Source organism: Salvelinus fontinalis, unplaced genomic scaffold (genome assembly GCF_029448725.1).
Source record: "Salvelinus fontinalis isolate EN_2023a unplaced genomic scaffold, ASM2944872v1 scaffold_1058, whole genome shotgun sequence".
In the NCBI taxonomy this organism is placed as follows: domain Eukaryota; kingdom Metazoa; phylum Chordata; class Actinopteri; order Salmoniformes; family Salmonidae; genus Salvelinus; species Salvelinus fontinalis.
Window position 1 is genome coordinate 7,501 of NW_026601267.1, and position 12,942 is coordinate 20,442.

General features: G+C 40.8%; 1 protein-coding gene across 1 annotated transcript in view; it reads right to left on the reverse strand.

Annotated features, from left to right (window-relative positions):
* Positions 1–1,447: 1,447 nt before the first annotated feature.
* LOC129848548 (wolframin-like) overlaps positions 1,448–12,942 on the reverse strand; it is a 50,664-nt gene continuing 39,169 nt past the window's right edge. The window contains exons 4-7 of the mRNA XM_055915714.1: positions 5,235–5,618; positions 4,817–4,903; positions 2,554–2,697; positions 1,448–2,388 (exon numbers count right to left, since the gene is read on the reverse strand). Coding sequence (XP_055771689.1) covers positions 2,287–2,388; positions 2,554–2,697; positions 4,817–4,903; positions 5,235–5,618 — 717 coding nt within the window. The 3' untranslated portion in view covers positions 1,448–2,286. The remainder of the gene's footprint in view (positions 2,389–2,553; positions 2,698–4,816; positions 4,904–5,234; positions 5,619–12,942) is intronic.

Here is a 12,942-nt window from a genome sequence, read left to right on the forward strand (position 1 = left end):
CATACATACATACAGATACATACATACATACATACATACATACATACATACATACATACATACAGATACATACATACATACATACATACATACATACATACAGATACATACATACATACATACATACATACAGATACATACATACATACAGATACATACATACAGATACATACATACATACATACAGATACATACATACATGCATACATACATACATACAGATACATACATACATACAGATACATACATACAGATACATACATACATACATACATACAGATACATACATACATATACATACATACATGCATACATACAGATACATACATACATACAGATACATACATACATACATACATACATACATACATACAGATACATACATACATACATACATACATACATACAGATACATACATACATACAGATACAGACATACATACAGATATACATACATACATACATACATACATACATACATACATACATACATACATACATACAGATACATACATACATACATACATACATACATACAGATACATACATACATACATACATACATACATACAGATACATACATACATACAGATACATACATACATACATACATACATACAGATACATACATACAGATACATACATACATACATACAGATACATACATACAGATACATACATACATACATACATACATACATACATACATACATACATACAGATACATACAGATACAGACATACATACAGATACATACATACATACATACATACATACATACATACATACATACATACATACATACAGATACATACATACAGATACATACATACATACATACATACATACATACAGATACATACAGATACAGACATACATACAGATACATACATACATACATACATACAGATACATACATACATACAGATACATACATACATACATACATACATACATACATACATACATACATACATACATACATACATACATACATACATACATACATACATACAGATACATACATACAGATACATACATACATACATACAGATACATACATACATACAGATACATACATACAGATACATACATACATACAGATACATACATACAGATACATACATACATACATACATACATACATACATACATACATACATACAGATACATACATACATACATACATACAGATACATACATACATATACATACATACATGCATACATACAGACACATACATACATACAGATACATACATACATACAGATACATACATACATACATACATACATACATACAGATACATACATACATACAGATACATACATACATACATACATACATACATACATACATACATACATACATACATACATACAGATACATACATACATACATCAATAGATACATACATCAATACATACATACATACATACATATACATACATACACACACACACATTACATAGTTCTAGTACTATATGGATATGCTACATATTCTACATACACAAGTCATCAGTGTGTTCCTAAGACAGTTAAGTACACAACTCTTAATACTATATTTGTCAGGACGGTTCCTCTGAAATCTTCATTCACCATTATTCCCTGGCGTCTTCCTCCAGGTTCCCCCCCGTTTAAAGACCACTCTATTTGTGAACTGTTTCCCCATTGAAAAATGGCCGCTCCAGTGGAAATACATTCAGCTAATGCAGTTTAAAAGATGACCCACTTCCTCCTTTGATTTCAACTCCCCGGGTGTTTATGCTCGATTAGATACAAATCTGACCCAACCGTCCATCCCGTCGTAAAAAAACTCTGTCGCAGCTCGTTGCCGTGGTAACGAGCCACCTCATAAATAAAATAAAAAGATTACAAAATGGCTTTCAGAAGAGAACAGCAGCATCTGAGTAACTAGCAACCGTTCCCTTTCTGGTGTTCCAACCAGAGACACGCACCTTTTCACGCCTCCGTCCATCCCTTTAAATCACTAAGTTGCTCTACAAATGAAGTTTTATTGAATTGAATTCATTCATTCATCCATTTCCTATTTTTTCCCACTAGTCCATTTAAAAAAATGGCTGCCACTGTCTCTTCCACCGCTGGTTGGTCACACGTTGATCATTTAGGACAGGAGGGGGGGAGGGGGGGGGGACAAGGCAAACTATTGTACACATTAAAACATTCCAGGACAAAGTAAAGTTGTAATGAATTGAAATCCTTCTATCCTTCTATTCCTCTTGTATTTCCCGCCCCGTCACTCCGTTTCTCTCCTTTGCCGTCCCGTCACACGTCGATACGTGCCGAGAGGAAGGGAGAGAAGAAGAAGTCGAAAACGAACTTGACAGAGTTGAGGGTGGTCCGTCTCCAGTCTCTCTCTATCTTCACCTGCAGAAAGAAGGACAGACACTGTAAGTCAGTTGGTAGAGCTTGCAATGCCAGGACAAGTGGGTTCGATTCCCGGGTCCTCCCACGTGTAAAATGTATGCAAGCGTGACTAAGTGTCTTTGGATAGAATTGTCTGCTAAATGGCATATTATTATTATATGTTACCTGTCCGGCAGCGGTCAGAAGGGAGGAGTCACAGTCCAGACAGTAGATGGCCTTCAGCTCGAAGGACGGGACCTGGGCCCCCAGACGACCCTCCAATGTGGTGCTAAACTCCACCAGGCTGCCGGGCTGCAGGCGCAGCAACACCTAGACAACACCAACACATTCATCATGTAACCATTTAGGATCATCATAACCATTTAGGATCATCATTTAGGATAATCATTTAGGATAGTCATTTAGGATCATCATAACCATTTAGGATAATCATTTAAGATAATCATTTAGGATACTCATTTAGGATAATCATAACCATTTAGGATAATCATAACCATTTATGATAATCATTTAGAGAGTTAGGACAGTGAGATTTATGCACTATGAAAGGCCAAACTCTGTAAATACATGGCTTTGGACAACACCAACAGCAACAGGTTTATAATGTCATCGTTAGAACAGGGTTCTATGAGTACCTAAGGAACAGGGTTCTATGAGTACCTAAGGAACAGGGTTCTATGAGTTCCTAAGGAATAGGGTTCTATGAGTACCTAAGGAGCAGGGTTCTATGAGTACCTAAGGAACAGGGTTCTATGAGTTCCTAAGGAACAGGGTTCTATGAGTACCTAAGGAACAGGGTTCTATGAGTACCTAAGGAACAGGGTTCTATGAGTACCTAAGGAATAGGGTTCTATGAGTACCTAAGGAGCAGGGTTCTATGAGTACCTAAGGAACAGGGTTCTATGAGTACCTAAGGAACAGGGATCTATGAGTACCTAAGGAACAGGGTTCTATGAGTACCTAAGGAACAGGGTTCTATGAGTACCTAAGGAACAGGGTTCTATGAGTACCTAAGGAACATGGTTCTATGAGTACCTAAGGAACAGGGTTCTATGAGTACCTAAGGAACAGGGTTCTATGAGTGCCTAAGGAGCAGGGTTCTATGAGTACCTAAGGAGCAGGGTTCTATGAGTACCTAAGGAAAAGGGTTCTATGAGTACCTAAGGAACAGGGTTCTATGAGTACCTAAGGAGCAGGGTTCTATGAGTACCTAAGGAACAGGGTTCTATGAGTACCTAAGGAACAGGGTTCTATGAGTACCTAAGGAACAGGGTTCTATGAGTACCTAAGGAACAGGGTTCTATGAGTACCTAAGGAACAGGGTTCTATGAGTACCTAAGGAACAGGGTTCTATGAGTACCTAAGGAATAGGGTTCTATGAGTACCTAAGGAACAGGGTTCTATGAGTACCTAAGGAACAGGGTTCTATGAGTACCTAAGGAACAGGGTTCTATGAGTACCTAAGGAACAGGGTTCTATGAGTACCTAAGGAACAGGGTTCTATGAGTACCTAAGGAACAGGGTTCTATGAGTACCTAAGGAACAGGGTTCTATGAGTACCTAAGGAATAGGGTTCTATGAGTACCTAAGGAACAGGGTTCTATGAGTACCTAAGGAATAGGGTTCTATGAGTACCTAAGGAACAGGGTTCTATGAGTACCTAAGGAATAGGGTTCTATGTGTACCTAAGGAACAGGGTTCTATGAGTACCTAAGGAATAGGGTTCTATGAGTTCCTAAGGAACAGGGTTCTATGAGTACCTAAGGAGCAGGGTTCTATGAGTACCTAAGGAACAGGGTTCTATGAGTTCCTAAGGAACAGGGTTCTATGAGTACCTAAGGAACAGGGTTCTATGAGTACCTAAGGAATAGGGTTCTATGAGTACCTAAGGAGCAGGGTTCTATGAGTACCTAAGGAACAGGGTTCTATGAGTACCTAAGGAACAGGGATCTATGAGTACCTAAGGAACAGGGTTCTATGAGTACCTAAGGAACAGGGTTCTATGAGTACCTAAGGAACAGGGTTCTATGAGTACCTAAGGAACAGGGTTCTATGAGTACCTAAGGAACATGATTCTATGAGTACCTAAGGAACAGGGTTCTATGAGTACCTAAGGAACAGGGTTCTATGAGTACCTACGGAATAGGGTTCTATGAGTACCTAAGGAACAGGGTTCTATGAGTACCTAAGGAACAGGGTTCTATGAGTACCTATGGAACAGGGTTCTATGAGTACCTAAGGAACAAGGTTCTATGAGTACCTAAGGAATAGGGTTCCAGGAGTACCTAAGGAACAGGGTTCTATGAGTACCTAAGGAACAAGGTTCTATGAGTACCTAAGGAATAGGGTTCCAGGAGTACCTAAGGAACAGGGTTCTATGAGTACCTAAGGAACAAGGTTCTATGAGTACCTAAGGAATAGGGTTTACCTGTCTGAACTCATGACTGGCCACCAGTTTGATGTCTCTGGCCCGGTCTTCTGGCACCCCGTCTTCCTCGGGCATCCCCACGCCCACCTCAAATCAAATCAAACTTTGATTAAAGTACATCAAAAAATAAAATCACACACTTTACATTAAAACACAAAAATGAAAAGAAGTAAAAGCAGATGAATAACAGATTATAAAACACAAAGTATATCTACAACTATTACTGATTAAAGGTCTCGGTCCCGTGGGGCCCAGTGGGTAGAGCATGGTGCTTGAAACACCAGGGAGTGAGTTCAATTCCCACGGGGGACCAGTACGAAAAAAGGGCGTAAAATATATACACTCAATACTGTAAGTCGCTGTCGTAGAAGAGCGTCTGTTAAATGACTAAAATGTAAACGTTGTCTGTATCTCTTACCTCCAACACATAGCTGTCGTATCGCTTCACGTGACACGTGTGTTTGGCCAAAGCCTTAATCACACACAGCTCCTCCTCTTCCTGCTGCCGGAGGAGGGCGGCTGTCGTCACGGCAACTCCAAGCACTGTGGCGTTGGCGTAGTCGGCGACGGTGAGGTTAGCATTAGCGACGGTTGCTGTGGCGTCGGGGGTGTTAGAGTTGGCCGTTGAGGATGTGGAGGTGTTGGTAGAGTTGTTCCGCAGCGGGTCACATTTAGGATAGGTCTCTCCGTAAAGACAGCGTAGCCAATCTCCCATGAACACCGGCAGCAGGTTGATGACGGACTGGGCTCCGTTCTCAGTTTCCGCTACACGCACCTGCCGGAACCTCCCGGTCCAAGTCACCTGGGATTTTTTTTTAAAAGAAAGAAAGAAAGAGGTTTTGTTCGTAATGGCACAATATCGCCTTTACATACAGTATAGCTGGTGTCAGAGTGTTTAAGTGATGTACCTGGTCGCAGAGTGTTTAAGTGATGTACCTGGTGTCAGAGTGTTTAAGTGATGTATCTGGTGTCAGAGTGTTTAAGTGATGTACCTGGTGTCAGAGTGTTTAAGTGATGTACCTGGTGTCAGAGTGTTTAAGTGATGTATCTGGTGTCAGAATGTTTAAGTGATGTACCTGGTGTCAGAGTGTTTAAGTGATGTACCTAGTGTCAGAGTGTTTAAGTGATGTACATGGTGTCAGAGTGTTTAAGTGATGTACATGGTGTCAGAATGTTTAAGTGATGTACCTGGTGTCAGAGTGTTTAAGTGATGTACCTGGTGTCAGAGTGTTTAAGTGATGTACCTGGTGTAAGAATGTTTAAGTGATGTACCTGGTGTCTGAGTGTTTAAGTGATGTACCAGGTGTCAGAATGTTTAAGTGATGTACCTGGTGTCAGAGTGTTTAAGTGATGTATCTGGTGAATGTTTAAGTGATGTACCTGGTGTCAGAGTGTTTAAGTGATGTACCTGGTGTCAGAGTGTTTAAGTGATGTACCTGGTGTAAGAATGTTTAAGTGATGTACCTGGTGTCTGAGTGTTTAAGTGATGTACCAGGTGTCAGAATGTTTAAGTGATGTACCTGGTGTCAGAGTGTTTAAGTGATGTATCTGGTGAATGTTTAAGTGATGTACCTGGTGTCAGAGTGTTTAAGTGATGTACCTGGTGTCAGAATGTTTAAGTGATGTATCTGGTGAATGTTTAAGTGATGTACCTGGTCGCAGAGTGTTTAAGTGATGTACCTAGTGTCAGAGTGTTTAAGTGATGTATCTGGTGTCAGAATGTTTAAGTGATGTACCTGGTGTCAGAATGTTTAAGTGATGTACCTGGTGTCAGAGTGTTTAAGTGATGTATCTGGTGTCAGAGTGTTTAAGTGATGTACCTGGTGTCAGAGTGTTTAAGTGATGTACCTGGTGTCAGAGTGTTTAAGTGATGTATCTGGTGTCAGAATGTTTAAGTGATGTACCTGGTGTCAGAGTGTTTAAGTGATGTACCTAGTGTCAGAGTGTTTAAGTGATGTACATGGTGTCAGAGTGTTTAAGTGATGTACATGGTGTCAGAATGTTTAAGTGATGTACCTGGTGTCAGAGTGTTTAAGTGATGTACCTGGTGTCAGAGTGTTTAAGTGATGTACCTGGTGTAAGAATGTTTAAGTGATGTACCTGGTGTCTGAGTGTTTAAGTGATGTACCAGGTGTCAGAATGTTTAAGCGATGTACCTGGTGTCAGAGTGTTTAAGTGATGTATCTGGTGAATGTTTAAGTGATGTACCTGGTGTCAGAGTGTTTAAGTGATGTACCTGGTGTCAGAGTGTTTAAGTGATGTACCTGGTGTCAGAGTGTTTAAGTCATGTACCCGGTGTCAGAATGTACCTGGTGTCAGAATGTTTAAGTGATGTACCTGGTGTCAGAGTGTTTAAGTGATGTACCTGGTGTCAGAGTGTTTAAGTGATGTACCTGGTGTCAGAGTGTTTAAGTGATATACCTGGTGTCAGAATGTACCTGGTGTCAGAATGTTTAAGTGATGTACCTGGTGTCAGAATGTTTAAGTGATGTACCTGGTGTCAGAATGTTTAAGTGATGTACCTGGTGTCAGAGTGTTTAAGTGATGTACCTGGTGTCAGAGTGTTTAAGTGATGTACCTGGTGTCAGAATGTTTAAGCGATGTATCTGGTGTCAGAGTGTTTAAGTGATGTATCTGGTGTCAGAATGTTTAAGTGATGTACCTGGTGTCAGAGTGTTTAAGTGATGTACCTAGTGTCAGAGTGTTTAAGTGATGTACCTGGTGTCAGAGTGTTTAAGTGATGTACCTGGTGTCAGAGTGTTTAAGTGATGTACCTGGTGTCAGAGTGTTTAAGTGATGTACCTGGTGTAAGAATGTTTAAGTGATGTACCTGGTGTCTGAGGGTTTAAGTGATGTACCAGGTGTCAGAATGTTTAAGTGATGTACCTGGTGTCAGAGTGTTTAAGTGATGTATCTGGTGAATGTTTAAGTGATGTACATGGTATCAGAATGTTTAAGTGATGTACCTGGTGTCAGAGTGTTTAAGTGATGTACCTGGTGTCAGAGTGTTTAAGTGATGTATCTGGTGTCAGAATGTTTAAGTGATGTACCTGGTGTCAGAGTGTTTAAGTGATGTACCTGGTATCAGAATGTTTAAGTGATGTACCTGGTGTCAGAGTGTTTAAGTGATGTACCTGGTGTCAGAGTGTTTAAGTGATGTACCTGGTGTCAGAGTGTTTAAGTGATGTACCTGGTGTCAGAATGTTTAAGTGATGTACCTGGTGTCAGAGAGTTTAAGTGATGTACATGCTGTCAGAGTGTTTAAGTGATGTACCTGGTGTCAGAATGTACCTGGTGTCAGAGTGTTTAAGTGATGTACCTGGTGTCAGAGTGTTTAAGTGATGTACCTGGTGTCAGAGTGTTTAAGTGATGTACCTGGTGTCAGAATGTTTAAGTGATGTACCTGGTGTCAGAGAGTTTAAGTGATGTACATGCTGTCAGAGTGTTTAAGTGATGTACCTGGTGTCAGAATGTACCTGGTGTCAGAGTGTTTAAGTGGTGTACCTGGTGTCAGAATGTTTAAGTGATGTACCTGGTGTCTGAATGTTTAAGTGATGTACCTGGTGTCAGAATGTTTAAGTGATGTACCTGGTGTCAGAATGTTTAAGTGATGTACCTGGTGTCAGAGTGTTTAAGTGATGTACCTAGTGTCAGAATGTTTAAGTGATGTACCTGGTGTCAGAGTGTTTAAGTGATGTACATGGTGTCAGAGTGTTTAAGTGATGTACCTGGTGTCAGAGTGTTTAAGTGATGTACCTGGTGTCAGAGTGTTTAAGTGATGTACCTGGTGTCAGAGTGTTTAAGTGATGTACCTGGTGTCAGAGTGTTTAAGTGATGTACCTGGTGTAAGAATGTTTAAGTGATGTACCTGGTGTCTGAGGGTTTAAGTGATGTACCAGGTGTCAGAATGTTTAAGTGATGTACCTGGTGTCAGAGTGTTTAAGTGATGTATCTGGTGAATGTTTAAGTGATGTACCTGGTGTCAGAGTGTTTAAGTGATGTACCTGGTGTCAGAATGTTTAAGTGATGTACCTGGTGTCAGAGTGTTTAAGTCATGTACCTGGTGTCAGAATGTTTAAGTGATGTACCTGGTGTCAGAGTGTTTAAGTGATGTACCTGGTGTCAGAGTGTTTAAGTGATGTACCTGGTGTCAGAGTGTACCTGGTGTCAGAATGTTTAAGTGATGTACCTGGTGTGAGAATGTTTAAGTGATGTACCTGGTGTCAGAGTGTTTAAGTGATGTACCTGGTGTCAGAGTGTTTAAGTGATGTACCTGGTGTCAGAGTGTTTAAGTGATGTACCTGGTGTCAGAATGTTTAAGTGATGTACCTGGTGTCAGAATGTTTAAGTGATGTACCTGGTGTCAGATTGTTTAAGTGATGTACCTGGTGTCAGAGTGTTTAAGTGATGTACCTAGTGTCAGAGTGTTTAAGTGATGTACCTGGTGTCAGAATGTACCTGGTGTCAGAATGTTTAAGTGATGTACCTGGTGTCAGAATGTTTAAGTGATGTACCTGGTGTCAGAGTGTTTAAGTGATGTATCTGGTGTCAGAATGTTTAAGTGATGTACCTGGTGTCAGAGTGTTTAAGTGATGTACCTGGTATCAGAATGTTTAAGTGATGTACCTGGTGTCAGAGTGTTTAAGTGATGTACCTGGTGTCAGAGTGTTTAAGTGATGTACCTGGTGTCAGAGTGTTTAAGTGATGTACCTGGTGTCAGAATGTTTAAGTGATGTACCTGGTGTCAGAGAGTTTAAGTGATGTACATGCTGTCAGAGTGTTTAAGTGATGTACCTGGTGTCAGAATGTACCTGGTGTCAGAGTGTTTAAGTGGTGTACCTGGTGTCAGAATGTTTAAGTGATGTACCTGGTGTCTGAATGTTTAAGTGATGTACCTGGTGTCAGAATGTTTAAGTGATGTACCTGGTGTCAGAGTGTTTAAGTGATGTACCTAGTGTCAGAGTGTTTAAGTGATGTACCTGGTGTCAGAGTGTTTAAGTGATGTACCTGGTGTCAGAGTGTTTAAGTGATGTACCTGGTGTCAGAGTGTTTAAGTGATGTACCTGGTGTCAGAGTGTTTAAGTGATGTACCTGGTGTAAGAATGTTTAAGTGATGTACCTGGTGTCTGAGGGTTTAAGTGATGTACCAGGTGTCAGAATGTTTAAGTGATGTACCTGGTGTCAGAGTGTTTAAGTGATGTATCTGGTGAATGTTTAAGTGATGTACCTGGTGTCAGAGTGTTTAAGTGATGTACCTGGTGTCAGAATGTTTAAGTGATGTACCTGGTGTCAGAGTGTTTAAGTCATGTACCTGGTGTCAGAATGTTTAAGTGATGTACCTGGTGTCAGAGTGTTTAAGTGATGTACCTGGTGTCAGAGTGTTTAAGTGATGTACCTGGTGTCAGAGTGTACCTGGTGTCAGAATGTTTAAGTGATGTACCTGGTGTGAGAATGTTTAAGTGATGTACCTGGTGTCAGAGTGTTTAAGTGATGTACCTGGTGTCAGAGTGTTTAAGTGATGTACCTGGTGTCAGAGTGTTTAAGTGATGTACCTGGTGTCAGAATGTTTAAGTGATGTACCTGGTGTCAGAATGTTTAAGTGATGTACCTGGTGTCAGATTGTTTAAGTGATGTACCTGGTGTCAGAGTGTTTAAGTGATGTACCTAGTGTCAGAGTGTTTAAGTGATGTACCTGGTGTCAGAATGTACCTGGTGTCAGAATGTTTAAGTGATGTACCTGGTGTCAGAATGTTTAAGTGATGTACCTGGTGTCAGAGTGTTTAAGTGATGTATCTGGTGTCAGAATGTTTAAGTGATGTACCTGGTGTCAGAGTGTTTAAGTGATGTACCTGGTATCAGAATGTTTAAGTGATGTACCTGGTGTCAGAGTGTTTAAGTGATGTACCTGGTGTCAGAGTGTTTAAGTGATGTACCTGGTGTCAGAGTGTTTAAGTGATGTACCTGGTGTCAGAATGTTTAAGTGATGTACCTGGTGTCAGAGAGTTTAAGTGATGTACATGCTGTCAGAGTGTTTAAGTGATGTACCTGGTGTCAGAATGTACCTGGTGTCAGAGTGTTTAAGTGGTGTACCTGGTGTCAGAATGTTTAAGTGATGTACCTGGTGTCTGAATGTTTAAGTGATGTACCTGGTGTCAGAATGTTTAAGTGATGTACCTGGTGTCAGAGTGTTTAAGTGATGTACCTAGTGTCAGAGTGTTTAAGTGATGTACCTGGTGTCAGAGTGTTTAAGTGATGTACATGTTGTCAGAGTGTTTAAGTGATGTACCTGGTGTCAGAGTGTTTAAGTGATGTACCTGGTGTCAGAGTGTTTAAGTGATGTACCTGGTGTCAGAGTGTTTAAGTGATGTACCTGGTGTCAGAGTGTTTAAGTGATGTACCTGGTGTAAGAATGTTTAAGTGATGTACCTGGTGTCTGAGGGTTTAAGTGATGTACCAGGTGTCAGAATGTTTAAGTGATGTACCTGGTGTCAGAGTGTTTAAGTGATGTATCTGGTGAATGTTTAAGTGATGTACCTGGTGTCAGAGTGTTTAAGTGATGTACCTGGTGTCAGAATGTTTAAGTGATGTACCTGGTGTCAGAGTGTTTAAGTCATGTACCTGGTGTCAGAATGTTTAAGTGATGTACCTGGTGTCAGAGTGTTTAAGTGATGTACCTGGTGTCAGAGTGTTTAAGTGATGTACCTGGTGTCAGAGTGTACCTGGTGTCAGAATGTTTAAGTGATGTACCTGGTGTGAGAATGTTTAAGTGATGTACCTGGTGTCAGAGTGTTTAAGTGATGTACCTGGTGTCAGAGTGTTTAAGTGATGTACCTGGTGTCAGAGTGTTTAAGTGATGTATCTGGTGTCAGAATGTTTAAGTGATGTACCTGGTGTCAGAATGTTTAAGTGATGTACCTGGTATCAGAATGTTTAAGTGATGTACCTGGTGTCAGAGTGTTTAAGTGATGTACCTGGTGTCAGAGTGTTTAAGTGATGTACCTGGTGTCAGAGTGTTTAAGTGATGTACCTGGTGTCAGAATGTTTAAGTGATGTACCTGGTGTCAGAGAGTTTAAGTGATGTACATGCTGTCAGTGTTTAAGTGATGTACCTGGTGTCAGAATGTACCTGGTGTCAGAGTGTTTAAGTGGTGTACCTGGTGTCAGAATGTTTAAGTGATGTACCTGGTGTCTGAATGTTTAAGTGATGTACCTGATGTCAGAATGTTTAAGTGATGTACCTGGTGTCAGAATGTTTAAGTGATGTACCTGGTGTCAGAGTGTTTAAGTGATGTACCTGGTGTCAGAGTGTTTAAGTGATGTACCTGGTGTCAGAGTGTTTAAGTGATGTACCTGGTGTCAGAGTGTTTAAGTGATGTACCTGTGTCACGCCCTGGCCTTAGTATTCTTTGTTTTCTTTATTATTTTAGTTAGGTCAGGGTGTGACATGGGGAATGTTTATGTTTTGTGGGTTTTGGGTGTTGTTTATGGTAAAAGGGGTTTGTGTATAGTATATGGGTTTGTGTGGAGTACATGTTTCTAGTGTTGTCTATGTATGTTTAGTTGTCTAGGAGAGTCTATGGTTACCTGAATGAGTTCCCAATTAGAGACAGCTGATTTCGGTTGTCTCTGATTGGGAGCCTTATTTAGGGTAGCCATAGGCTCTCATTGGTTGTGGGTAATTGTCTATGTAGAACGTTTGTAGCCTGTATGTATGTGCACAACGTTTGTAGCTTCACGGTCGTTTTGTTGTTTTGTTAGTTTGTAAAGTGTTTTTGTGTCGTGTTCATCTTCGTTGGTGTTAATAAAAGAAGATGGCTTATTTTCCAACTGCTGCATTTTGGTCCGTCAATCCGCCACACGATCGTGACAGAATTACCCACCATAGGACCAAGCGGCATGACCAGCGGCAACAGGAGCAATACAAGGATTTATGGACATGGGAGGAAATTTTAGACCGGGAGGTACCAGGAGAATATAACCGCCCCAAAGCTGAGCTGGAGGCAGCGAAAGCAGAGAGGCGGCGATATGAGGAGCTAGCTCGGAGGCAGGAAAAGGAACCTACAAAGGATCTGGGTTACACTACGTGGGAGGAGATCGACAGGTGGGCGATCAACCCAGGGAGAGTG